This window comes from Mesocricetus auratus, unplaced genomic scaffold (genome assembly GCF_017639785.1).
Source record: "Mesocricetus auratus isolate SY011 unplaced genomic scaffold, BCM_Maur_2.0 Super-Scaffold_100007, whole genome shotgun sequence".
Classification (NCBI taxonomy): domain Eukaryota; kingdom Metazoa; phylum Chordata; class Mammalia; order Rodentia; family Cricetidae; genus Mesocricetus; species Mesocricetus auratus.
Genome location: NW_024429191.1, coordinates 32,575,522 through 32,603,080, shown reverse-complemented (window position 1 = coordinate 32,603,080; position 27,559 = coordinate 32,575,522). Strand labels below are relative to the sequence as shown.

General features: G+C 43.8%; 1 protein-coding gene and 1 non-coding gene across 2 annotated transcripts in view; one reads left to right on the top strand and one right to left on the bottom strand.

Moving 5' to 3' along the window:
• Positions 1-7,030: 7,030 nt before the first annotated feature.
• Positions 7,031-7,137, bottom strand: LOC121141716. The gene has a single exon (XR_005878670.1). It is a non-coding gene; the product is annotated as a U6 spliceosomal RNA (small nuclear RNA).
• A 5,390-nt stretch (positions 7,138-12,527) lies between these two features.
• Positions 12,528-27,559, top strand: part of Hspa4 (heat shock protein family A (Hsp70) member 4) — a 41,485-nt gene continuing 26,453 nt past the window's right edge. Inside the window, exons 1-3 of the mRNA XM_040748612.1 lie at positions 12,528-12,681; positions 12,783-13,285; positions 24,940-24,997. Coding sequence (XP_040604546.1) covers positions 13,179-13,285; positions 24,940-24,997 — 165 coding nt within the window. The 5' untranslated portion in view covers positions 12,528-12,681; positions 12,783-13,178. The remainder of the gene's footprint in view (positions 12,682-12,782; positions 13,286-24,939; positions 24,998-27,559) is intronic.

Genomic DNA, 27,559 nt, shown 5'->3' with positions numbered 1-27,559 from the left:
GGCAAGCAAAATGTCTGAATGCTAACAAGTACATTTTGAGACTTTCTCAGAACTATATGAACTTTTGTGGATTAGGATTTTGTTTTAGTTTTTGGCAGGTAGTTTTAGTTTTCACTATGTGGTGGGAACCCGTATGACACTTTCATCATGGAGTCAGTTGTGCTAAGGTCTGGGGGCTTGTTGCAATGAGAACCTGTCAAAGAAAGAGGGGGAGGAAGGAAGGAAGGGAGGGAGGAAGGAAAGAAGGGAAGGAAGGAAGCAAGCAAGCATGGAAAAGGAACCCACTATGGACACAATGTATCTTGTTGACAGTCACTGAGCTCAGGCCTTTGACTCCCACCCCCTCCCCAGCATCCTCTATTGTTCAGTTCCCTTAGACGTCTGCTTCTATCCTGGACCCTGCTTTGCTGTTCCCACCACAAGTCCAAAACTCATAATTTTTATTTGTGGGCTGAAGTGAAAGGTTGTCTCAGGGCAAATGCCATCCCCACCCCCTGCTCCTGAGCCTCAATGTCCCTCTTTATTTCCTCTGAGATCAAATCTTCCCTGCTCCTTCCAAAGCCCCAGTCTGTACTTGTTACTTCTGACACTCCCTCTGAAGTTTGGAAAGTCCAAGTCCCCATCCCATGCCATGCTTATTTCAGAGCCTGCCTGGGCCTGTATGGATTACTTAGCTGGAACCCTGTGAACACCTTTTCTCTCCTTAAAGCAACTGTGAGACATTTTGGGGACATATATTTCTAGCTCATGATGACAAAACTTAGTGTAGCTGACCCTGTACCCTCAGTTCCACTTGACCAAACCAGTTTGACCAATCTAAGCTGGATAATCAGGGTCTCTCATTGAAACTAGATTTTTTGGAAAAAAAAAAGCACAGGTCTTCAATTTTCATATCTCTGTTGAGTTGGCCCGCACACACTTTTAGAGCCTAGAGGCAGCCAATGCATAGGATGAGAGAGTAAGAGTGTGTGTGTGTGAGAGAGAGAGAGAAGGAGGGAAAGAGGGAGGGAGAGGGAGAGAGAGAGAACACAAGTGTGTGTGGTTGTGGTGGGGTGGTGTCAGGAGCTTATTTATAAAGAAGAAATTGATGTAATTGATTCCAGTACTCTTGGCTGGGTGTGGTGAGCCATAGCTGTAATCCCAGCATTCCCTACACTTCAGCAGCAGGAGCATGGTGGGTTTGTGGCCAGACTGGACGGCATAGAAAGTATTATAAAAGAACTGATGAGATGGCTCTTGCAGCCCAGTCTAATGACTTCAGTTTGATCCATAGGGCCCAAAAGATAGAAGGAGACAGCTGACTCCCAAATATTTCTCTTCTAACCTCCATATGCTCACCACTCATTAAAGAAAATCAATTAGAAAAGAAGGCTGGGTGTGGTAGTACCATGGGCCCGTAACCTCAGTACTCAGTAAGTGGAGTCTGGAGGAGTATTGCAAGCTCTAGGCCAGTCCAAGGGACTTAGAAAATTGCAAATGAGTCAGAGCTCTTTTTGGTTTTTCGAGACAGGATTTCTCTGTATTGCTTTGGAGGCTGTCCTGGAACTTGCTCTGGAGACCAAGGTGGCCTTAAACTCACAGAGATCTGCCTGCCTCTGCCTCCTGAGTGCTGGGATTAAAGGCCGTGTGCCACCAACGCCTGGCCCAGCCAGGGCTTTATCTCCATAAGGTTTGGGCTGTAGGCAAGCCTGGAGAGCATTTTGTTATTTAGTGATATTTAGTGATTGGTATGGGTGGGGCCACCCTGGGGCTGGTGGTCCTGGGTTCTGAAAGAAAGCAGGTTGAGTTAGGTATGGTGGCATGTTCCTTTATTCCTAGCATTGACAGGCAGAGGCATACCTCTGTGAGTTCTAGGACAGACTAGTCTACATATCAAAATTCAGGATAGTCAGAGCTACACAGAGAGACCCTGTCTCAAAAAAAAAAAAAAGAAAGAAAGAAAGAGAGAAAGAAAGAAAGAAAAGAAATCAGACTGAGATTGAGCAAGCCATAAGAACAAGCCAGTATGTAGTTCTCCTCCATGGCTTCTACATCAACTCCCGCCTTGGCCTTCCTCAATGGATTGTGATCCAGGATATGGAAGCCAAATAAACCTTTTCCTTCCCAAGTTGCTTTTGGTCATGTGTTTCATCACAGCAGTAGTAACCCTGACGAAGACAACCTTGTTTTAAAAAACAATCAGGGGCTGGGCATGTGGTACATGCCTTTAATCTCAACATTCTGGAGGCCGAGATTGGTGTATGTCTGATCAAGGCCAGCCTGATCTGCATATGGAGTTTCAGGCCAGCCAGGGCTGCATACCCAGTCTTAAACAAGCAAGCAAAGCTGGGCAGTGGTGGAGCATGCCTTTAATCCCAGCACTCGGGAGGCAGAGGCAGGCGGATCTCTGTGAGTTCGAGACCATTCTGGTCTACAAGAACTAGTTCCAGGACAGCCTCCAAAGCCACAGAGAAACCCTGTCGGGGGTGGGGGTGGGGGCTAAAGAAATGGCTCAGCATTTAAGACAGTGTAGTGATTTAGATTCCCAGTACTCACATCAGGCAGCTCACCCATTACTCTATCTCCAGGAGATTGATGCCTCTGGCCTTCACAGGCACCTGCACTCACCTGCACATACTCACAAATGAATGTGACATATACACATAATTTACAATAAAACACTTTGTTTTTAGAAAGAAACAAAACAGAAAAAAAGGAATGAAAGGATGAGAATGTGTCTTGAGACTCCATATGTCTTGTGCTCTCTAAGAGTGGATCGCCAGTTGACTAGAAGATTAAGGCCAACAAAGGACAATATAGACACATTCTGGCAGGAAGACACGCTACTTCCTAGCCCAAAGTCTCCTTCTCTTTCCTTCTTTTCCTTGTTTAAGTCTGGATGTGAGATAAATTATTTTTTCATTTGTGTGTGTGTGTGTGTGTGTGTGTGTGTGTGTGTGTGTGCACTCGCACATTAGCATGCCCATTGTAAGGAGGTTAGAGAACAGCTTGATGGAGTTAGTTTTCTCCTTCCATCATGTAGGTCTTAGGGATTCAACTCAAATTATCAGGCTAGGTGACTAGTGCCTTTACCCACTGAGCCATCTTGCTTCATTGTGGGGAGCTGATAAAGTCCTCAGCAAATGCATATTGTTGACATGAACAGGGCCATGTTAAGAACCTCAGTGTCTCACAGCCACTGTTAATTAGCAAAATTCTCCCTGGGCCATGCTCAGAATTGGCAAAGCCTTCCTCAGGATGTGTCCAAATGTTGTCAGCTTGTACAGAAAGCAGCTTCCTCTTCTTTGGTGTTTACAGCTGGAGACTGCTTCCCTACAGACACTTCCTACCTTATCACAAGATAGCTCCTTCATCTCTGCTGTACAGGGTGACAACCTTGGTTCCAGTTGCTGCATAGAAGCAAATTCAGAGCTATCCTGAGCTACATCAAACTGCCAAAAAAACAAGCCAACAAATGAACAACTTTTGCTAGTGTGGTGTGGTGGCAATTGCTGTGATCTCAGCATTTGAGGAGTGAAGGCAGGAAGATCAGGAATTCAAGGTTATCCTTGGCAGTGAGTTCAAAGCCAAGCTGAGCTACCTATTCTGAACAGCCTATTCTGGTTTGTTTTCCTGTGGCTGTGATAAACACCATGGCCAAATTTGGCTTACAAGTTACAGGGAAGCAAAGGAAGGAACTCAAGGCAGGGTGTTGAGACAGAAACCACAGAGGAACAACGCCTACTTGCTTACTTTCTCTGGCTTGCTCTGCTACCCGTCCCCCCTTTGTATGTGCATTAGTGTTTTACCTGCATGCATGTCTGTGTGAGGGTGTCAGATCTTAGAGTCACAGACAGTTGTGAGCTGCCATGTGGCTACTGGGAATTGAACTCAGATTTTCTGGAAGAGCAGCCTGTGTTCCTAACCACTAAGCCATCTCTCCAGCCCCTCAGCTACCTCTCTTTTTTTGTTTTTCTTTCTTTCTTTCTTCCTTTCTCTCCTTCTTTCTTTCTTCCTTTCTCTCTCTGTCTCTTTCTTTCTTTCTTTCTTTCTTTCTTTCTTTCTTTCTTTCTTTCTTTCTTTCTTTCTTATCAAGATGGGTTTCTCTGTGTAACAATCCTGGCTGCCCTTGAACTCACTCTGTAGACCAGGCTGGCCTTGAACTCACAGAGATCCACCTGCCTCTGCCTCCCAAGTACTGGGACTAAAGGTGTGCGCCACCACTACCTGGCCCAGCTACCTTTTTTATATAGTCCAGGCCCACTTGCCCGGGAATGGAGTCACCTACACTAGGCTGGGCCCTCCCACCTCAAAGATGCTACAGGCTAATCTCATCTGAGAGATTCTTCTCTTGAGGCCCCCTCTTGCCAAGTGATTCTAAGTTTGTGTCAGGAAGACAACTGAAGCTAACTATGACACCTTCAAGATAAAAATATGTAGTTAACTCAGGCAGTGGTGGCACTCGACTTTAATACCAGCCAGCATTCAGGAAGCAGAGGCAGGTGGATCTCTGTGAGTTCAAGGCCAGTCTGGCCTACAGAGTGAATTCCAGGACAGCCAGGACAGTTTCAGAGAGAAACTCTGTCTTGAACCCCCCCAAAATTTATTTAAGTTTTTTGTTCATATGTATGTGTGTGTATGCTACATGCATGCAGGAACCCATGGACACCAAAGGAGAGTTGCTGGATACCTTAGAACTGGAGTTATAGGTTGTGAGCTGTCCAAATGGGAAGTGAAATCCAGTCCCCTGAAAGAGCAGCAAGTGTTCTTAACCACTGCGACATCTTTCCAGCCCTCCCCTACTCCCAAATAAACAAACATTTGACATTGGTGGAAATATCATAAATATCTATCTTTAGTGGACTACAAAGTATTTATTCCTAAATGGTAGTTATCGTTCGTTGCGTGTGTGTGTGTGTGTGTGTGTGTGTGTGTGTGTGTGTGTGTGTGTGGTATGTGTGACAGTCCCACAGGCTGGCTTTGAACTCGTTATATAGCTGGAGCTGATCTTGATCTTCTGATCCTCCAGCCTCCACAGTCCTGAGTTCCAGTACTCTAAGCCTCTATACCCAACTTCAGTTATCCATTTTTTAAGAAAAATGGCTCTATTACATTTCTTTTCTTTGCTGAATGAATAGCTTCTTTGTTTTATTTATTTTTCACCAAATTTCAAGGACACAGATGTTCTGATGTTCTTGAACTTTTTACTTTACAATATAAAGTAGATGCTGTAGTAGAAGATGCTTTGGGATGCCGTCAGACCACCTTTTTCTTTTTCTTTTTCTTTCTTTCTTTTCTTTTTTTTCCGAGAAAGTGGTTTCTCCGTGTAGCTTTGTAGCCTGTCCTGGCACTCACTCTGTAGACCAGGCTGACCTCAAACTCACATAGATCCACCTGCCTCTGCCTCCCAAGTGCTGGAATGAAAGGTGTGCACTGCCACCACTGCCCAGGCCATTCTATCTTTTGGAGGCTTTGCTTCTGACTTGTAGGAAGACTCCTGATGCTTCCCAGGAGCTCAGGTCATCATCTCCTCGCTCTGTGTTTCTGCTCCTGCCTTCAGCTATAGCTGGTTTCCTGCATCATTCCCTAGAGACCCAGTTAGGGCGTGTGCTGCTTGTGTCTAAACAGTGTCAAACTGTAATCATCTGGGATATATTTAGATCTTGAACTCACACTGCATTTGAACATTAACTAGATGACAACAAGAAAATAAATGGTCCTCCTTTGCTTGTGAAGCAATGTCTGGGCAGAGAGCCACATGAACTTGCAGCCAGTCCACATAAAGCTGATCCTGTGTCACATTACAAGCTCCCTGACTTGCTTTCTTTTCTCTTTCTCCCAATGCTAGGATTAGATCTAGACAATGCTACATGCTGGGTAGATGTTCTACCACTGAGCAACACCTGTAGGCCCCTTGTTCACATTTTCTGCGGAATTCTGGAAGTGAGTCTATTATATCGGTCAAAGGCTTTAAACTTATTGTTATTAAGTAAGAACCAAAGAGTGTCCTGAGACAAGAGAGCTGTGCTCTGACCGAATGGAAATCAGTTGAGGATCTGCTGAGTCTTGATGAGGTCTGAGCATCAATATTCAAAATGGTCCAGAAACGTTAAACTGTAGGAATTAGATAGTGATTGCTGCTGGGGTAGGTGTGGGGGCAGCTGGGCCGAGTGGTTTCTGCTGCCAGCTGACAGGACAACAGACAAGACTCCGAGGAGAGTTGGGATGTCAGCTGCTGGGGATGGAAGAAGGCCCAGCCTGGGACTGGTTGAGGAGAGGATGGATAAAGAGACTATGACTCATGCCAGGAAAATTATTGGTGATCAAGGGGCTTAGAGTTAAATTTGATCCTATCAGCTTATGAAGCCTGTAGAAGTCTGTGCAAAGTTCACCTAGAGTTTTAGAAGCAAAGGACAGGGACTGCTAATGACACTGCAGAGCAGATGTGTACGAGGAGCAGCCTGAATAAGGGCAAGAGTTTGTGGCTTTGGGGAAGAACTCCATGATCTATAGTGCTGCTAAGGAAGTAGACAGTTTGACAGAGTTGAATAATGACCTGAGGATGTTACCAATATGGAATGGAATTGAACCATATTTACTATTTTTGTTGGTAGTGGTGGGGGTGGGAGTGTTTCATTTAACACAGGCTGGCCTCAAACTCACTATGTAGCAGATGATAGATATGTGGTAGAGTTTACAGAATGCAACAGAGGTCAGTTTATGTAGTGACTTAGGGAAAGAACACAGGTCTTTGTGTATGCCAGGCAAACAATCTAGAAACCAAACCACACCCTCAGCCCAGTTTTTGTTATTTTTCATTTTTTTTGTTGTTTTGTTTTTTGAGACAGGATTTCTTTGTGTAATAGCCCTAGCTGTCATGGAAATAGTTCTGTAGACCAGGTCTCCAAGTCGAAGAGATCCCAAGTGATGGGAGCTCTTTTCTTAACCAGCAAGCCTTTTTTTTTCCTGTTTAGACAGAATCTCCTTGCATATCCTGACTAGACTGGAACTTACCATATAGCTTAGGATACCCTTGAACTCACAATCTTCCTTTCTTTTTTTTTTCTTCACGAATTTGTGTGTCATCCTTGCGCAGGGGCCATGCTAATCTTCTCTGTGTCATTCCAATTTTAGTATATGTGCTGACGAAGTGAGCACCACAATCTTCCTTTCTTACCTCTTAAAATGCTGGATTACAGGTGTGGGCTATCAAATTCCATCGGGATTCTAGGATTTAAGAACAGGAATTGTGACAGATGGTGGTGGTGGCAGTGGCAGTGCATGCCTTTAATCCCAATACTTGGGAGACAGAGGCAGGTGAATCTCTGAGTTCGAGGCCAGCCTGGTCTACAGAGCGAATTCCAGGACAGGTTCCAAAGCTACACAGATAAACTCTGTCTCAAAAAACCAAACCAAAGAAAAGAACAGGGATTGCTTTGACCAAGGTTCATTGTTCAACTCACTGTGAGATGCAGGAGGCTAGAAGGATATCACTACTCAAGAATAGAGCTTCATGAGGACACAAGTGATAGGTCAAAGGCTAGGATCCCCGGGACCACTTGGTAGAGGGGGATTATGTGTTCTCAGTTGACTCAGAACCTTTAGTCTCTTGGTAGGTAGCTTATAACAGCTGTGTATTTAAAACTAAACAAGCATCATTAGTGATTGTTTAGAAATAAGTCTAACCAGAACTAAGCTGTACCAGAGAAAAACATCAGATAACTTTCTACTTCTAAAATACTCAAGATGCGTTACAGAATGAAAAACCCATGTGCTGCAATCCTAGCACCTCCAACGCTGCTGTGCAGTTGAGACTCTGGGAACCCTGCCATTCAGATTCTTCACAATTCTCAAATAGCTTTTCTTGACTTTGTGTATTTAAATACCCCAGAATAGCCTCTTGAGCTATAAGTTGGATGATCCAGGAAACTATTTTTAGCAGAATGAGTACTCTGTGACCAATGCTATATTTTATTTTGGGAAAACAAATAGTTAAAAAGAGTGATAGGGCTGTTGCTTTTTTCCTTTTAGAGACAAGGTTTCTTTGTAATAGCCCTGCCTGTCCTCAATTTGTAGATCAGGATGGCCTCGAACTCAACAGAGATCATCCAGCCCCTTCCTTCCAAGTGCTGGGATTAAAGGCATGTACCACCACAGCCAGCATGGGCTGTACATTTTAAATGAAAAACAGAATTTTTTTTCTTTTAGTGATGTAGCCAAAGGCTGGAGAAGCCTTCTTTTTTTTTTTTTAAAGATTTTATTTATTTATTATGAATACAACATCTTGCCTCTATGTATGTCTGCAAGCCAGGAAAGGGTACCAGATCTCATTACAGATGGTTGTAAGCCACCGTGTGGTTGCTAGGAATTGAACTCATGACCTCTGGAAGAGCAGTCAGTGCTCTTAACCTCTAAGCCATCTCTCCAGCCCTGGAGAAGCCTTCTAATACAAGGAAGGTAGAGGGAATCTGAGCCTCTCCTTTAATTGAAATAGAATTACTCCATATCTTTGGTTAGTTGACCTGGAACTCACTATTTAGACCAGGCTGGCTTTGAACTCACAAAGATCCTCTTGAATGTTGCCTCCCAAGAATTGGAATAAACATGTCTTCTCCCAGGAGAAGGTCAGCAAATCTTTCAGATTGATAGGACATGTTGGGCTAGGCAGCCTGGACTCTGCCCAGCACTTAATTACTCAAACAGATGAGAGAGAACTCTGTCATAAGTAAAACCAACACTGTCATAGGGGCTATGTATCTCCTCCTGTAGGCAGGAGAAAAATTGGAGATACGAGGGTGAGACCAATCTCAAAAAAGATTAGCTGACTTTTTTTTTTTGAGATGTGTTTTGCCATGTTAACCAGGCTAGCACTGGATTTTTGGATCCACTCGATCTTTTTTGTTTGTTATGAACAGGTTTCACGAGAGATGGTGGTGTCTGCCCATATAACCCGGCACTTGTGGGGCAGAGGTAGGCAGACCTATGAGTTCAAGGCCATCTCTGTTTACATAGTTAGTTCCAAGCTAGTCATAGTTGCATAGTACAGTCCTGCTGTTTTTGAACATCTATCCCTCCAGCCCTCAAGGGAACTTTTGCCTTAGCTTTCCAAGCAGCTGGACCAAGAGGTGCATAATACCATACCAGGCTGACTTCTTCAAGCTTTTAAAAATTGTCATAAAAAGTATGTAACATGTGGCTGGAAAGAAGACTCAGTGGTTACAGACACTGACTACTCTGCCAAAGGACCATGGTTTGATTCCCAGCATCCACAGGCAGCTCACAACCATCTGTAACTCTAGTTCTGGGAATCTGACACCCTCTTTTGGCCTTTGTGGGCATGGCATGCATGTGATGCACATACATATATACTTACACATATGTATATGTAAGCGATACATATACATATATGTAGGTAAAACACCCATACACATAAAATAAGTTGAAAAAAAAGTGCAGGGGCTGGAGAGATTGCTCTGCTGTTAAGAGATTTTGTAGGCTCAGGCATGGTGGTGCATGCCTTTCACCCCAGTGCTTGGGAGGCAGAGACAGGTAGATCTCAGGTGGATCTCTGAGTTCAAGGTCAGCTTGGTCTTCAGTGTGAGTTTCAAGACAGCCAAGAGAAAAAAGAGACAGAGTCTCACTATGAAGACCTAGCTGGCCTTGAACCTTCAGTGATCTGTCTGCCTCTGCCTCCCCATTCTTGGGATAAAAGGTGTGTGCTACCATGACCAGCTTAGTTTCCTTCTTTTTTTTTTTCAAGGCTGCATATTTCACTGCATGTATAGGTATACGGGACAAAAAAAAATTCATTTGCTGTGCTAAGTCTTAGGTTTAACCCCCAGTACTTACTAAAACCAGCAACAACAACAAATCCCACTCAGCCATTATTGGATATTCAGATTGGATATTATTTCTACTTTTTTATTTTGAGACAGGGTTTCTCTGTGTATCCTGGCTGTCCTAGTTCTTGCTATGTAGATCAGGCTGGCCTTGAACTCACAGAGATCTGCTTGCCTCTGCCTCCAGAAGTTGGGATTAAAGGCATGTGCCACCACTGCCCAGCTGGCTATAGTTTTTTTTTTTTGTTTTTTTTTTTTTTGGTTTTTCGAGACAGGGTTTCTCTGTGGCTTTGGAGGCTGTCCTGGAACTAGCTCTTGTAGACCAGGCTGGTCTCGAACTCACAAAGGTCTGCCTGTCTCTGCCTCCCAAGTGCTGGGATTAAAGGCGTGCGCCACCAACGCCCGGTTGGCTATAGTTTTCTTATGAGACTGTCTGATGTTTTCCAAGCTGGCCTTGAATTCATTGTTGTTCTAGATCTGGCTTGATCCTCCTGCCTCTAGCTCTTGAGTGTGGGATTACAGGCATGTACAACTATGTCCCGTTCTTTTGGCTATTTTGAAAGTGTTGCCCTTTCTCTTCAGGGTCTCAAGTAGCCCCAGCTGGCCTTTAACTATGTAGCCAAGGGTAGTCTTGGTCTCCTGATGCTCGTAGCTCAGCTAACTGCTATGATTACAGATGTGTGCCATTATACCCAACTTGTTCTCATTTTTTTCTGAAGGCTTTTCTTGTCTCCAGTCATTTAACCCTATCACCCTTTCCAGGTAGTATCTGGTAATTGTTTTTAACTTAAATTTGGAGACTCTTCTGGTAATTGGTAAATTTAAAGGTGGTAGTATTTTGGCTACTAGGGAATGAAATGCCTCCAGAGGCAGCAATAAATTCAGAAAGACTCCTCCTTCAAAGAGACGAAGTAATGCACTTAACTTTCTTGGACATTTGTTTTTGAGTGATTACTCTTACTTGGATCTGTCTTCTAGCAATACAAAACTAGCTGGAGGCTCTGCAGTGTAAGAGATGGGGACTAAGCAGGTAAAGGCACTTGCCAAGCCTGATGACCTGAGTTCAATGCCAGGAACCCATAGTGGAAGGAGAGAACCATGCACCCCAAGTTGTCCTCTGATCTCTACATTCCTACCATGGCACATACACACATAGATAGGTAAATGGAATTTAAAACAAATTCTTACTGTAGTCTTCAAACCATACCAAATATCCATTTCTACTTTTTACCATAGCCTTTTTTTTGTGTGGAAAATCTTCCTTGTCTCCGCCATTTTGTGCATATAGCCTGTTTTTGTTAGATCAGGACTGGTTTAGGTGTTGTGGAAATAAAAGGGTAGTCCAACTTCTTCCAGGATCAAAATCATACTTTAATCAGAACTAAAGGACAGCATTCTCTTCTTAGGAGTGGAGACTGTGTCAGGGCTCTGGGGACTTGGGATTTCATAGGGCAGCAAAGGGGACTTTTAGGTGGGGAGGTTTAATCTGCAGACCTATTTTTTGCTTTCCCAAGATCATAAATTTTGGTGGAGTCTTTACTATGTTGGCATCCATGCCAGGAGTTCTGACATGGTCTGGAGGCTACCTTGTTCCTAACTACCCGCTGATGTCTACTCTTCCTGTGTGGAGTTTCTCAGGGGCTTTCACTCTTCACTCATCGTCTTTTACCGGCATCCCTTTGCTTAGCTTCCCTCCTGATAGGGATAATCCAGGGTGTGTGAGTGTGCGTGCCTGTGTGAAAATGCTGCATGAGGATGACCCCGTGCTGAACAGAGGCTCGAGGAGAACACAGGTGTTTTCTGTTACTCTCTGATAGAGTTCTTGGAGGCAGGGTCTCTCTCTGAACCTGGAGCTCTAGCTCTTTGCGCTAGGCTGGTAGGCAGGGAGCCCCTCTGGTTAACCTGTCTCTGGTCTGCTAGGTTCTGGTACAGACGTGGATGAGAGAGTGTCTAGCTTGTGGGTGGTGGGATTCAAACTCGTCTTTATGGTTTCATAGCAAGTACCCCTCCCCCGGACAGGGTTTCTGTGAGTAACAGTTTTGGTTGTCCTGGAACTCATTCTATAGACCAGGATGGCCTCAAACTCATAGAGATCCACCTGCCTCCACCTCCTGAGTGTTGGGATTAAAGGGGTGCGCCACCACCGCCCCTCCTTTTTTTTTTTTAAACAAAATGTCACAGATAGGTGAAACTTCAAAATTCTTGCAATTTTTTGTTGGTGTGGATCTAATCCAAGGCCTTATGCAAGAATTCTACCCCTGTGTTGTGGGCTGGTTATCAGAAATGGTTGTCTCTCTAAGTAACTCCTTGGTTAAACTGGGGGGTCACAATAGTTTAGGATTCTTTAGCTTAAACCAGGTATGGAGGGGCATGCCTGTAATCTCAAAACTAGGGAGGTAGAGACAAGCACATCAGAATTTCAAGGTCATCCTTGTAGGCTGGCCTGCATGAGATTTTTGGCACCCTCCCGCCCCAACATGTGCTATATAAACGTATTAGCGTCACGTGAATGTGCCACTGATCTTAGCCGACCTAGTCCACAGAGCTCTTGTTTCCAGCTCAGAAATATGACTGAACCGGCCGCCATCTGACCTAAGGACGTGAGTGGTTAAAAGCAGGCTGGAAGGGTGGATTACTCTGTCTCGGTTAGCGCTCGTCTCTTACACTCACTAAGCTTCACGTAAGGCCAACTGAAACAACCCTCAGAAACTGGAGGATCAGCTCGCATTCACTGCGGGGCCTCTTTAAAACCGCGACGGGCCAGCGAAGGCGCCGCCGGAAGTTCCTCCGCGATGACGAGACACAGCGGAAGTGGGCCCAACGCAGCTCTCTAGTCTCTCTCCCACTCGCCTACTTCTGGAAGGTAGGCGCGCTACAGCTCACTGAGGCTGCGGGGGCTTCTCTACGCAGGCTCAGTTGGCAACGTCACGTACGACGGCTTTCGTCCTCTCACTTCCTCCCCAGGTTCCTGTGCCAGGACGTGACGCAATCCCGACGCCTACGTGGGAGGAGCCTCAGGAGGAAAATCGTCGGAGCCTGGTTCTCGCGAGAGCATTCCGTTCCCGCGCAGTTCTCGCGCTGCAGCTCTGCTCCTGTTGCAACGAGAGCCTTCGAGATCTTCTCCGCCCCCGCTACCGGCGCCTCCTCTGCTGCCGCGGAGCCGGAGCCGGCTTGAGTGAAGGAGGCTCGTCTTCTTCAAGGACCCAAGCGTCCTCGTGGACGGTCGCCCGGCTTCGCCCGCCTATCCGCGGTGCCCCGTCAGCCCACGCGGCTCGCCCTTTCCACGCGCCAACCCCGCCGGGGTCCGTGTGCTGTGTCGGCGGCCGGCCCTGGGCCCGAGCCCGAGCAGTAGCCGGCGCCATGTCGGTGGTGGGCATAGACCTGGGCTTTCAGAGCTGCTATGTTGCTGTGGCTCGCGCAGGCGGCATCGAGACGATCGCTAATGAGTATAGCGACCGCTGCACGCCGTAAGTGTGGGCCTGGCCGGCGGGGTCGCCTCACTTTCCAGTTAAGGGTCCGCAGGAGATCCCTGCCGATTGCCGGGTCGCCCGTGGCTGCCACCTGCCTCGGAGTCTGGGCCTGCGCTAGGCGCGAGGCCTCTCCTGCAGGCCAAACGAAGGCTTTAAGCCGGTACTCTGATCGGCGGAGGGCACGAGTAGGAACTGAAAGGGAACAGGCCTGTGACCGTAGGATGGGCCGCCCTCTCTCTTTGGGGGGTGCACCTGAAACTAGGGTCCGGGGCATTGTTGAGCTTTGTTGAGCCTGACAGAGGTGGGAACTCTGCACACAGAAAGCGCTTAATAAAAGTAGATTGTGGCCTCCGGACTGAGAAGCGGCCCGAGTCCCACGTGAGTGGGGGCGGGGAGGCGCCCGGAAGATGTGGAGTCTCAGCACCCGGAGCTCAGACCCCTGTTCCCGGCAGCTCGGCCTTGGGGTGGCCAGTATACACAAGAGATTTAATAAAATTTGATGTGTTTATTGATAGCGTTTCAACCCCCTTTTCCCAGTCGTTTCTGAATATCGAGTTATTTTGGGTCATTATTTGCGCAGACTACTCACCTCGTCCTTGTTAGCATTGCACATGCTAATGGATTCCAGCCGGTTGCTGGCCACAATTGTTAATGCATGACTCAAGGGCTCACTTTGACTTCTAGAACTTACATGAAGTTATGGGACCAGTGTAGACAAATCTCCAGAAAGATGACTCATCCAGGCCTTTTTTTTTTGTTGGAGTAAAAGGGAGCCTACCTTTTCAATATATTTAGATAGCTTTTTTTTTCTTTTCCTTAAAGGACAAATTCCCCTATGTAGCCCAGGATGACCTCAAATTTGTTAATCCTGCCTCTATTTCCCAATATCCGGGATTACAGGTGTGTTAAAAAGTTAACTTTCTTAGTTTACTGAATTCCATTTAGACAAACTTTTGAAGAAGCTGTTATTTCTGGGTTCATTGTTCCATCTCGCGTTCTTAATCAGTCTACTGTGGTGGGTTTCTTGTAGTCCGGCTGTCCTCAGATCATTTCGTGTCTGACACCTCCCACGTGTGCAGCTATATAGTAACACCCACTTGGAGATCGAACCCAGGGCTTAATGCATACTTATTAAGCACTCTACCAACTAAGCTATTACTGCTCGGTCCTCAAGTTCTTAGTGCCACAAAGCTCTGGGACCATTATCAAAATCAGTTTTGAACATTTTGCTCACTTCCCCCATTACCTGTCAAGCTCTGTTTCTCATTTGTCTTTTTTTTTTTTTTTTTTTTTTTTTTTTTTTTGGAGGCAGGGTTTCTCTGTGTAGCCCTGGTTGTCTTGGAGCTCACTCTATAGACAGGATGGCCTGGAGATCTGCCTCCCAGAGTGCTGAGTGCTGGGATCAAAGGTGTGCGCCACCACCACCTGACCCCATTTGCCATTTTTAAACTAGGTATTCTGATTTGTGTTTTCTACAGAGGTATATCATGGACTACTTTTTGGAAAGTATTAAAATTTTGCTTCTAGGCGTTTTATTTAGCATTAATTTCCTATTAGATAATGCTTTCTCTGAGCTCTCACTTTATCTCTAAAAGTAATGTTCCCAAGGAAATTCCGGGGAAAACAGGCTGAAGAATCTTGCTTCTTGGTCCTCCTCCTGCCTAGAATTAAATAGACTTCAGGTGGGGAGGAGAGACATGACCTGAGCAGCCTGATGCTTGGGAAGCACTGCTTTATCTCTCCTTTAGGTTGCCTTAACCTGTTACCTCCTAGATAACAGCTACGGCCCAAGTTTTGTCATGAGTTTAATTACTTGAAACTAGTTTTCCTGATGGAATAGGTATATAGACCACGTGATTGTGGTAAGGTAACACAGACCCATTTATGTTTCCCATAGATTTTCCTTCATCGCCACATAGGCAATTTCTTTCCTTTTCTCCCTTCCTTCCCCATCTCCCCTCACCCCCAGGGTCGGTCTACATAGCTCTGGCTGTCCTGGAACTCACTATGTGGCCCAGACTGGCCTCAAACTCAACAGCACTCCACCTTCCTCTGCCTCCCAAGTGCTGGGATTAAAGGTGTACATGCACTACCACACCCAGCTGTAGTTTCTTTGTGAGGCCTCGGTGTTACTCAGGCTGACTTTGAAGGAACTGCAGAACTTCCGATTCTCCTAGGTGTACACCACTGTGCCTGGCTTCATTTAAGTACTCTATTATGCATTTGACTAAGATTTCTGTGTTGAAGACTTGGCCTAACAATGGGAGCAGAAAGTTCAGTTCCTTTTCTTCAGGTTGTGAAGAATGGATTTAGATCCTATAAGTATCCAGACTCTTGAATGTGGAAGCATAAAGTCCCAGTGGTCTGTCTGTCTGACAGATGTATGTCATTTTTGGTCCAACTCCCACTTGAACTGACCCTGCAAAGGCAGGTGAAGCTTTATGTATGTACTTTATGTATGTACTTCATTTCAGGTTGGGTTTTACTTGAGCCAGGGGAGTAGCCAGATCTTTGCATTTTCTCCTCTGTTAGATACATAATGTGACTATGGTGGTTATGTGTTAAGCTCTGGAGATACTGTGATGAACAAAATACCCAATCTTGCCATCATGGGCATGGTAATGGAAAAAGTCACATGCTAAGCAAGAGTGTACAGTTACTACTGGTGAAGAACAAGGTGGAAAAGTACAGAATACGATGAGAGTAACAGACATAACTGGTTGTGGACTGGAGTTGGAGGGTGCTCCCAAAATGTCATTTGTGACCTGGATGGTGGGTAGGGGTTTACATGGAGACCATGGTAGGCTTGAGGAGCTATTCCAGTAGATGGGACGGGATGATGGTCCAGGCTTGGGGCATTATTAAACTTTTTCATGTAGGCGCAGTGGAAAGTGATCCAGCTTTTAAAACTGATTGGAAGATCTCTTGAGTTTGAGGCTAACCTGGTCTACAGAGCGTGTTCCAGGATGGTCATGGCTACAGAAAGTCAGGGAGAGCCGGGTGTTTTAATCCCAGTACTCTGAGTTCGAGGCCAGCCTGGTCTATAGAGTGAGTTCCAGGACAGCCTCCAAAATAATACAGAGAAACCCTGTCTTGAAAAACTGAAAAAATCAAAACCAAACCGAAACAAACAAAAAAACCCAAGAAAGCTAGGGAGAAATGAATGTCTCCAGTAAGTCTGAAGATTATTTAATTAATTTTATTCTCTGTAAACAGTTCTGTCTGTCCTGAAACTCACTTTGTAGATCTCACTTGAGATCTACCTGCTTCTGCCTCTCAAGTGCTGGGATTAAAGATATGAGCCAATACTGGCTGGCTAAGTCAGAGGTTTGGTGTGAGCTCACATGCTTTGGCTTGCATGTAGAGGTCAGAGGACAACTTGGAGGAGTTAGTTCCCTCTGCCACAATGTTACTCAGGTATTGAACTGTGTATGTAGCCAAGAATGACCTTGAGTTCCTTGAATTTTTGATTTTTACTGCTTCCACTTGCTGAGTGCAGGGATTACAGGTATGCGCTAGTGTGCCTGGCTTGTCTTTTTCTTGACTTGATGTGTAGAATGGTAGTATAGTACCAGATTATTTGCCAGTAGGCTGTTCTTTTGTATTTCCCTTTCTCATTGGAGACAGGTTCTTGCTGTGTTGTCCAGGCAGCCTGACCTCAAATTCATGATCCTTCTGCCTCAGCTTCCTGAGCACTGATACAAGCATGAGCTGTTGTTATACTTTACTTTGGTATTTTTGATTAATGTTCTGTAACTATGTTATAATGACACTAAAATGAAATCTGGACGTTTGCACTATTCTTAAAAACATTTTATATATTTTTAATGTGTATAGGTGTTTTGCCTGCTTATGTCTGTGCACCATAGTGCAGTGCCCTTCTGGTTCCCTGGAACTGGAGTTAGAAACAGTTCTGAGCTGCTGTGTGGGTGCTGGGAACCAGACCTGGGTCCTCTGCAAGAGCAGCAAGTGCTCTCAGTTGCAGAGTCATTGCTCCAGACTCCCTTAACTTCTGTCTGTCTGTCTGTCTGTCTGTCTGTCTGTCTGTATACGTGGACTTTGGAGGTTGGAAGACAGCCTGTGGGAGTTGGTTCTTCATGTGGTTATTGAGTGTAGTCCTCAGGTTTGACAGTAATTATCTACCTGGTGAGCTATCTTGCTGGCCCTACTCCTTTTATTTAAATGTATATTGCTTACTAAGAATTAATTTAGGAACTGCAATCTTTTTTTTATTTGTATTTTGAGACAGGGTCTTTCTACATAACCCCGGCTGTCCTGGAACTCAGCTGTGTAGACTAGGCTGTCCTCCCAGAGTGCTGGGATTGAAGGAGTGTGCCACTACACTCAGTTTGGAAACTGCAGATCTTAAAGTCTGAGTTGTGTGGCTTGGTCTGTTTGATATTGATGTTTTCTCATTTTCTGAGTTAAGGCTAAGACAGTAACCAGAGAGTGCTCTTTAAGGGAGTATCCATTACCAGGCCAGTTGAAGAGACTTGTGTGTTGAAGAAAATAAATAAAAGTAACATTTCTTTAATGTGCTACCAAGTTTTCTGTGCATTCCAATACCTTTGTTTAAGGATCTCTGCAACGGTAGCTCTTCATCTTTAAAATTTATTTTTATGTGCATTAATGTTGTATCTGCATGTATGTCTGAGGGTGCCAGATACTCTGGCACTGGAGCTACAGACAGTTGTGGGCTGCCATGCAGATGCTGGGAATTGAACTCCATTCCTTAGAAAGAGCACCCCTTAGCCCCTGAGCCATCTCTCCAACTCCCAGGTAGCTAGCTAATTATTTATTTTCACCTGTTGAACAAGTATTTGACCAGTAGTATGTCTTACCCTTCTAGAATAGCTATAGTTTTTGTTTATAGGATTTACAGTTTAGAACAGAGGGTCTTGAGCTTAAATTTAGTTTCCTGTAATGGCAGTTTGGAATGGAGGAAAATGGTGTAATTGTGAGTGTTCCTGGGGGTTTGTGTAGGGGTGACTTGGTGTAGTGGAGTTGCACAGACATAAGGTGTAAACAAAACACCCTTGCATATAAAATAAGGGTGCATGCTTGCTGCCTGGAGTCTAAAAGCCCTAGTTTTGAATTCTGGGGTTGCAGTTTACTGTTTATAAGAACTTGTCTTAAATGAGTTTTTCATTTACAGAATTACAATGATCAAGTGCAAATAAAAATTTTTTGGTTTTTACGAGACAGGGTTTCTCTATTGTTTTGGAGGCAAGTGCAAATAATTTTTAAGAAAGTTGGGTGTTTAGATTTTAGTGGACAACTTGGAATGTCAGTTTTCAGAGCTGTAGCTCTGGCTGTCCTGGAATTTGCTCTGTAGACCAGGCTGGCCTGGAACTCACAGAGATCTGCCTACTTCTGTCTCCCAAGTGCTTGGATTAAAGGCATGTGCCACCACCACCAAGCAATTATGTATACTTTTTATGAAACCTAGTCTATGACTTTTGAATCTGTAATAGCTGGAATTGTATTTACCAGTCTGTGACATGAACCCTTTAGAAGTTGATAATCAAATTCAGGTTTAATCTTTGGCAATGCAGTGAGATAGATGGCTTAATTTTCCCCATATCAAATAAGTACATTGCATTTCAGATAAGCAGCAGAGTTACCCAGCTAGAGAGAAGCCCATAGTGTCTGGTTTGTAGGGCTTCTGTAACTTGTTCATGCTTGTTTAAATTACCTATATTGATAGCAGAATGGAATTGCTGCGTGTCTCAGTTCCTGGTGTTGGCGTAGAACTTCTAGAGCATGAGAGTTGATGGAATATTGTGTTAGGATTCCATCTGGTACAGTTGCTCACAGACAGGAGTTTAGACTTGGGGGTTAATTAATGTATCATGTGGCCAAGAGGGATGTTTCCATTAGTGACATGTTTTTAAGATGGTGAGTACTGTTCTCACTCTATGTCTGCATATATCAAAAAAAGATTGAATAATCAAGGTGTGAAAGGTATTTTTAAAAATTCTAAAATTGTGCTGGGTAGTAGTGGCTTTCAATCCCAGCACTTGGGAGGCAGAGGCCGGTGGATCTTTGTGAGTTCAAGGCCAGGCTGGTCTATGGAGTGAGTTCCAGGACAGTCAGGACTATACAGAAAAACCGTGCCTCCAAAAAAAGGAAGGAGAAAGAAAAACACTAAAAATTTAATTGGCGAGGTTTGGTGGCATACACCTTTAGCACTTAGGGGCCAGAGGCAGGTGGATCTGTGTTTGAAATTAGCTTGATTGATATCAAGCTGCATGGTTTGACCTGTCTCAACAGCAAAATCCCTAACCACTCAAAAAAACCCTAAAACTTATATTTATTTATACTGTGTGTGTGTTAGCAAGCATGTGGAGGATGACGTGTGGCACCAATTTTCTTCTACTCTGTGGTGCTGGGGTTGCACTTGGATTTGGTAGCAAGCCCATTTACCCAGCTGACCTTTCATCCTGTGTGAAAGACATTCTTTTTTGCTCTTGGAGGAGGTATATGTTAACCTTAGTACTATTAAGGCAGATGTTGATTTTAAAAGAATCATGAACCCACTTCAAGGAAATTTTAATGTGTAAACAGTATTCCAGGGATCCAGTGCTGGCTTCTGAGAGCACCAGGTACATTGGTGGGGCACAGATGTACATCCAGGCAAAACACTCACATAAATAAAATAATAAAGTTAATTAAAAAAAAGAACACTCCATGTTAACCGAAGTGTTCTGTATCAAATTGTTCAGAACAGTAGCCACAGACCACACGCAGGCATTGAATTCTTGAAATGTGGGTGGTGGGGTCTGAAGAACTGAGTTTTACATATTACTTAAAGTTAAATAAATAAAATTCAAATAGTCTCCTGTGACTGGAGGCTGCATTGTTGGAAAGCATGTACCTGTAACTCTATGATAAGTCGGGATTTGTTGTGACTTAAACTTCACTGGCCTTGAACTCGCAGACCAGACATCCACCTTCCCTTACTCCAGAGTACTTAGATTAAGTACTCTGGAGTAAGGGAAGGGTGCTTCCATGCTTGGCTTGTTAAGGCTTTGCATTGAGACACGGTAGACACATCCGAATTGATAGTAAGCTTCTTGTATATTTATGCATGTTCTACACGTGTGTACGCCTGCTTATGTGTTGCAGTTAATAACCTAACTTGATTTTTAGATTCACTTATGAATTGTGACTTACAAGTTGTAAAATAGTCTTAGGGCAGAAAGCAGACAGATTAAAAGTCAAAGTTGGGTTTGTCATTATTAAGTATAAATTAAGTCAAGTCCTCTAGGTTAAGAGGTAATGATGGCCAGGTGTTGGTGGCACACACCTTTAATCCCAGCACTCGGAAGGCAGAGGCAGGTGGATCTCTGTGAGTTCGAGGCCAGTCTGGTCTACAGAGTGAGTTCCAGGACAGCCTCCAACCAAAACAATACAGAGACTCTGTCTTGAAAAACAAAACAACAACAACAAAAAACAAGCAAGCAAAAAAAGAGGTAATGATGAATTTACTTGATTTGCGAGTGTGAAATGAATTGGGACATTTTTACTAAGCAGGTATTCCAGGTGACAGCTGAAGGTTCAGTATATTGTAGGTGGCAAAAGTAGTTTTTAAAACTGGGAAGATTGGGAGGCTTTATACAGATTGTATTGGGGTAACTGCATGGTTGTAGAGGTTGGCTTGTAATAGCAAGAGGCTTTAGGTTCCTCCATATGCAGGAGTGTGAAATATGTTTGCCGGCAGTTGGTTTTGTGTGGAGGGTAACAGAAGCTGTACTGCTTCAGAGTTACTGAGTAGAATAAAAAATTATGCTGGGTGGTGGTGGGCTCACACCCTCAATTCCAGCATTCTGGAGGCAGAGACAGTTGGATCTCTGGAGGTCACCCTGGTCTACAGAGTGAGTTCTGGGATAGCTAGGACTACATCAAAATCATGTCTTGACCCCCTCACGCCATTGGCTGTTTAGTGGGAACGTCCTTTTTTAGACATAGTAGTACTTAAAAATCAACTTATTCTTTTTTTTTTTTTTTTTTTGTTTTTCGAAACAGGGTTTCTCTGTATTGTTTGGAGGCTATCGGTCCAACTTATTCTTTAAAAAACTATTTGTTCTTTGAGAATTTTATGTGTATATACAGTGTATTTTGAAGGTAATTGCCCCTGCCTCCTTACTCTGCCCGGGCACCTGTTCCCCATATTCTCCTACCCCAACTTTACCTCCCACCCTCATAAACCACAGAGACTAATGCTGCCCATACATGCTTAAAGCATTGCCAGTGTACCTTCAATTAAATGGTTACTGGTCCTTCTCCCTCCCACCATAACTTGGACCCAAGACCTCATGTCACCTCAGCTAATTTATTCCTTGGTAATTCATACAGGTATATAATATTCTGGTCACACTTGCCTTCCTCTACCCTTATGACTTAACACTTTTGAGGTTAGAATTTGAACAAAGGGCTGTGGGAAACATGAAGATATGGTGATTTGTAGAAAGCTGAAAGATTGCCAAGGGTTAGTGGAGGCAACCTTTTTGGATTGTGATTAGTGGGATAAGTTTGTGAGCTATTTTTAAAGGGCAGTGTGGCCTGTGATAGCACCATTTAAATGGTACTTAGTAAATTTTTTTTAAATCACTGGTAGCTATTTTTGAGCTTGGCACCTTTTTTTTTTTTTAAAGGGACTACTTCTATTTAGGCCTTAACCAAGAACTCAGGGTCTAGAAGTTCATGAGATCTTAGGCTGTATCTTCGTCATGGGACAGCATAGTGTATAGAGTCTTGTAACTCTTGAAGAAGGACTTACAGGGATTTGGCTGGGTGTTGGTATATGCCTTTAATCCCAGTAGAGGGAGCCAGAGGCAGGTGGATCTCTGAGTTTGAGGCCAACCTTGTCTGCAGAGTGAATTCCAGGTCAGCTGAGGCTACTATGAGAAACCCTGTAGGCCTCCCTCCCTGATTTTTTAATGTGTTTATTTTTGTGTATGTGCAGATATGAGGGGGCTTTAGAGGACATCTTGAGTCAATCAGTTCTCTTCTACATTGTGGGTCCTGGAGATAAAACTCAGGTTGTCATGCTCGGTGGCCCCTTTAGGACTCTTAATTTTTACTCTGAATTGAAAGTGTTCAGGAGGATAGAGAGGGTCAAAGCTGGATTTACAGAGGCATGATCTAGAGTTCTGAGTCCATCACTTTCAGATCCTAGATGAATGTCAACTTACTAATTACCATTTCACACTTTTTCCTCCCTGATAAATGGTAAGAGAGTACATTTCTGAGAGTAAAGGGTATAATACACAAAGCAAGCAGCAATCAATAAAGTCACTTATAAAAGCAGGAAAAGGAAAGCCAGTTAACTGGAAAGGGAAATGATATGAAGAGAATATGACCTGGTTTATAGGGGTGTTGGGTTTCAGAACACAAGTCTAGATAGCAAAAGTATCAGCTCCTTAGCAGTCTACTTTTTAAGCGTAAAATAGTGCTTTCTTTGAGGCCTACAAGCAGGTTTCTGTTTCAGGTTTATAAAAAAGGCAGCAGAAGGGGGTTGGAATGAAAACTCAGTGGTTAAGAGTACACACTGTTCATTAAATTCCCAGCACCGACATCTGGCAGCTCACAACTGCCTGTAAGTAACTCCAGCTCCAGGGGATCTGACATCCCTCTGTTCTCACTAATATGCAGAGGTGTGTGTGTAAATAGAAATAGTTTTTAAAAAAGCAGGTAGCAGCTCTGTGAGTTTGAGACCAGCCTGGTCTACAAATAGCTAGTTCCAGGACAGCCTCCAAAGCCACAGAGAAACCCTGTCTTGAAACAAAAACAAACAAAAAAAGCAGGTAGCTCAATCCGGTTTATGTACAAGTACAACGATTTGGGAAAGTATTCAGAGGTGGAGATGAATGAAGATTCTTGGCAGTATACTATTGAGTCTGGGCCCTAGTTCTAAATAATTTTTTGTTCACATGAAAAGGACCAGGTTGTTTATTTTTATTTTATATGTACGAGTGTTAGGTCCACATGTCTGTCTGTGCATCACTTACATACCTGGTACCTTCTGGGGTTAGAAAAGGGCAACAGATTGTTTGGAAATGGAGTTACAGGTGGTTGTGAATCACAGTGTATGTGCTGGGACCAGAACGACTGTCCTGGAAGAGCAGGAAATGCTCTTAATCACGGAGCTCTCCAGTCCTGAGTTGTTTTTAAGTTTTTGTAGATTATATTCATTTTGAAATTAAGCTGTGTTAAAAACAAGACTGATTGAGAGTGATATGGAAATGCATTGCTTTATATTGGAATTTGAACATGAGATGTGGAAAGTTGGGGTTTTTGGTCTTGTCCCATCTACCTCTCTTTAGTATTTTAGACGGGTTAGGAATCGGATCTATGATCCAACAGTCTTTAAAGTTTTTAAAAAATATTTATTTATTTATTATGAATACAACATCCTGCCTCCATGTCTGTCTGTAAGCCAGAAGAGGACACCAGATCTCGTTACAGATGGTTGTGAGCCACCATGTGGTTGCTGGGAATTGAACTCAGGACCTCTGGAAGAACAGTCAGTGCTCTTAACCTCTGAGCCATCTCTCGAGCCCCCAGTCTTTAAATTTTAAATGACATGATTCAGTCTGTTTCGTGGACAGTTTTTATGTAATAGAAATGGTGAAATCAGCAGGGCATTTTGGTGGTGCATGCCTTTAATGCCAGCACTTGGGAGGCAGAGGCAGGCGGATCTCTGTGAGTTTGAGACCAGCCTGGTCTATAAGAACTAGTACCAAGACAGCCTCTAAAGCCAAAGAGAAACGTCGCGTCTGCTGCGCGGCCTGTGTCCGAGAACGTGCGGAGGGTGTCGGGGATTGACAACACAGAGACTCGTTCAACGATGTAAAGAAAACTTTAAGCAGGCTCCAAAAAGGTTCAAGAAAACTTTCTAAGAAAGGCTCCCACCAGAGAAGCTTCTGCTCTCTCCTCTACCCTGGCTGGTTCTCTCTGACCCCAGAAACTGATCTGGGCGTGGCAGAAGAGGCGGTTAGTCTCTGGACAAGGTCGAGCTCAGGGTGGTTTCTGCGGGCAGGCCTTTTCCAGGAACTTAATGCCCTCAGGCATTGTATTGTTTTTAGTAAACATGTTTTTAGTAAACATTGTCTTACAGCTGCCTACTCCCAGGCAGAAGGGGAAGTGGGTCTCTGCTCAAGGTCTGGTGTTCCCACAGAGAAACCCTGTCTTGAAAAAAAAAAAAAAACCAAAAATAACAAAAGTAAAATCATAGACACATCTTGTGCTGTTAAAATATATGACTTACACTTGAAATTATATACTATTAACACTATCTGGACTCAGGTTGTGTGTGTGTGTGTGTGTGTTTAGCAATAATTAAAAAGATGACACAAATTTAAGGGAAGTGGGGGACACTGGAAGGGGGAAGTGATGTAATTATATTTTAATTTTAAAAATTCAAGAAACAGCCAGGTGGTGGTTTCTCTGTGAGTTCGAGGCCAGGCTGGACCGACAGCCTCCAAAACAATACAGAGAAACCCTGTCTCGTAAAAAACCAAAAGAAAAAAAGAAAAAATATTCAAGAAACATATGGCTTTTGGGTGATACTCAGAAATCTTGCTTGCTGGGGTTTCAGCTGTATTATGATAAAGTCTGATTCCTGAATGTTGGTTTTTATCTTCTAGGGCTTGTGTTTCTTTTGGTCCTAAGAATCGGTCAGTTGGAGCAGCAGCTAAAAGCCAGGTACAGTGCCCGTCTTCCCTTCTAAAATGGCTTAGCACTAGAGCCCTCTTTTTATGTTCTTATGGAAATTGACATGTATAAAATATGTTTGATGCAAAAATTGCTACTGTATGTTGTTGCCTGGATATTTTTGTTCCTTTTTTTTTTAATAGGGTCTTCTTACATGCTCCAGGTTCCCTTAGAACTCCCTTTGTAGCTCAGGCAGGCCTAAACTCAAGATCTTGTGCCCCAGCTTGTCATATATTTGCTGTGTGCCAGCATAGTCTATATCCACAGATCTTTTTAAAGCAAAGGATTGTTAATCTTTGGTGTTTGAAATGCTTTTTTTCCCCCAAGACAGGGTTTCTCTGTATAACAGCCCTGGCTGTCCTGGGACTCGCTTTGTAGACCAGGCTGGCCTCCAACTCAGAGATCCACCTGCCTCTGTCTCCCAAGTGCTGGGATGAAAGGCCAGTGCCACCACCACCAGGCTCTTGGAATGCTTTTTGAAGTCGATTCTGCTGGGCCTTTCATCTCCATCATGTTAAAGGTTCCACAAGAAAGAACACTAGACCTGAGGAGGCATATTAAGACTTGCCATGTTCTTTATCAACCAGGATCTTGATATATTTGCTTATTTCTGAGTCACCAGAGCAACAAAACCCCCTAGAATCATTACCCTCAATGTCTGAGATGTGTATTAGGGAGTTGCATATTTAACCTTGTTACTGTTCAGTCTGGAACAACAAATGCATGCGTAGCTTTTTGGATCATGCAGGACCTAAAATGAGCCTAAGATGATGATGCTGGGGCTGGGAAAATGGCTTATTGGCTAAAGTACTTCTCTCAGAAAGTGAGGTGGACACAATAGAGGAAGAAACCTGACATTGACTTTATTATGTACACACAAAAATAAAAGTTTCTTGGCTGGGGAAGGATCTCAGTTGCGTAGTGTACTTGAGGCCTAGGTTCAGTAGCCCTACATAAAACAGACATGGTTTGTTTTGTAATTCCAGAACTTGTGTGATGTATCTTCTTACATACCATGACGAAAAACAAATTATGGAGGAAATGGTTTATTTGGCTTACACTTCTGCATCGCTGTTCTTTGACAAAGGAAGTCAGGACTGGAACTCAAGCAGGGCAGGAACCTTGAGTCAGGAGTTGATGCAGAGGCCGTGGAGGAGTGCCTCTTACTGACTACATGGCTTGCTCAGACTGCTTTCTTTTAGAATCCAGGACCACCAGGCCAGGGATGGTACCACCTAAAATGGGCTGGACCCTCCCCTGTTGATCACTGGATCTTATGAACATATTTTCTCAATTGAGGCTCTTTCCTCTGTGAAGACTCTAGCTTGTGTCAAATTGATATGAAACCAGATAGTACATGGAGGCAGGGGGACTATTATGTCAGGCTTGTTATTGGCTATATAGCAAGTTTAAGGCCAGCCTGGGATAAATGAGAAGAGACTCTATTCAAAGAAAAGTGGTGCTGTCTTAGTTGGTTTTTACTTGAGTGTGGCATAGTCTTATTTGTAGAGTGTTCTAAATAATTTTGGAGGTATTTGATAACAAATTTCTCCTTACTTAGAAATGGTTGTTTTATAAATGTCTATTTGTTTGAAACTGCTTTCCCTACTGAATATAGTTACTATATTACGCTGGCTGCCTGGTTCTGTGTTGATTGTTGTTTGTGATATACTGAGTTTCCGTTTCAGGCCAGGCCTGACTTAGGAGACCTCACTGATTTGTCCTAGATAGAGAGGAGTTGTGTAGAGAGCTTTTCCTGTCTGCAGGCTCTTTACATCCTGGGCTGAGAGTAGGAGCACATATCCTGGAAGTTAAAATGTTCACCAGTTTCCTGTTAGTTATGGTCTATTCTAGAGGAATTAGAAAATGGATCTAGAAAAGTATAGGGAATGTGGAGGTCACCGGTTAAACCATTATGTAGAGAAATGACTTATTTTTTTTGGATTAAACCTAGGACCTTGTGCATGCTGTGTGTACACTCACCATTACTGTTTTAATGAATAATCCTTTTGTTCTTTGTAAGCATCTAAGTGTTGAGTGAGCTCATACTACACAGATACTTGTCTTCTCACTTAAAAGTGTTACCCTTATGTAGTATTTCAGTATTTGGACATAAGACAAATCTATTTCAGCCGGGCGTTGGTGGCGCATGCCTTTAATCCCAGCACCTGCCTCTACCTCCCAAATGTTAGGATTAAAGGCATGTGCAACATCTCCTGGCTTTTCCACCACATCATCGTGACCTCATTTTTGCATTTGAGCATTTTTAAGATTGTTCTAGAAAGATGTATTAGAAGGGTTAGTGAAGTATCGATGTTCTTGTGTCCCGGGGCAAAGAATTTTACCAGGAATACAGAGTTAGAAATGGTAATAAGACAGTTTTTTTTGGTTTGCTTTTTTTTTTTTTTTTTGGTTTCTCGAGACAGGGTTTCTCTGTATTGTTTTGGAGGTTGTCCTGGAACTTGCTCTGTAGATCAGGCTGGCCTTGAACTCACAGAGATCCTCCTGCCTCTGCCTCCCAAGTGCTGGGATTAAAGTCATGCGCCACCAACG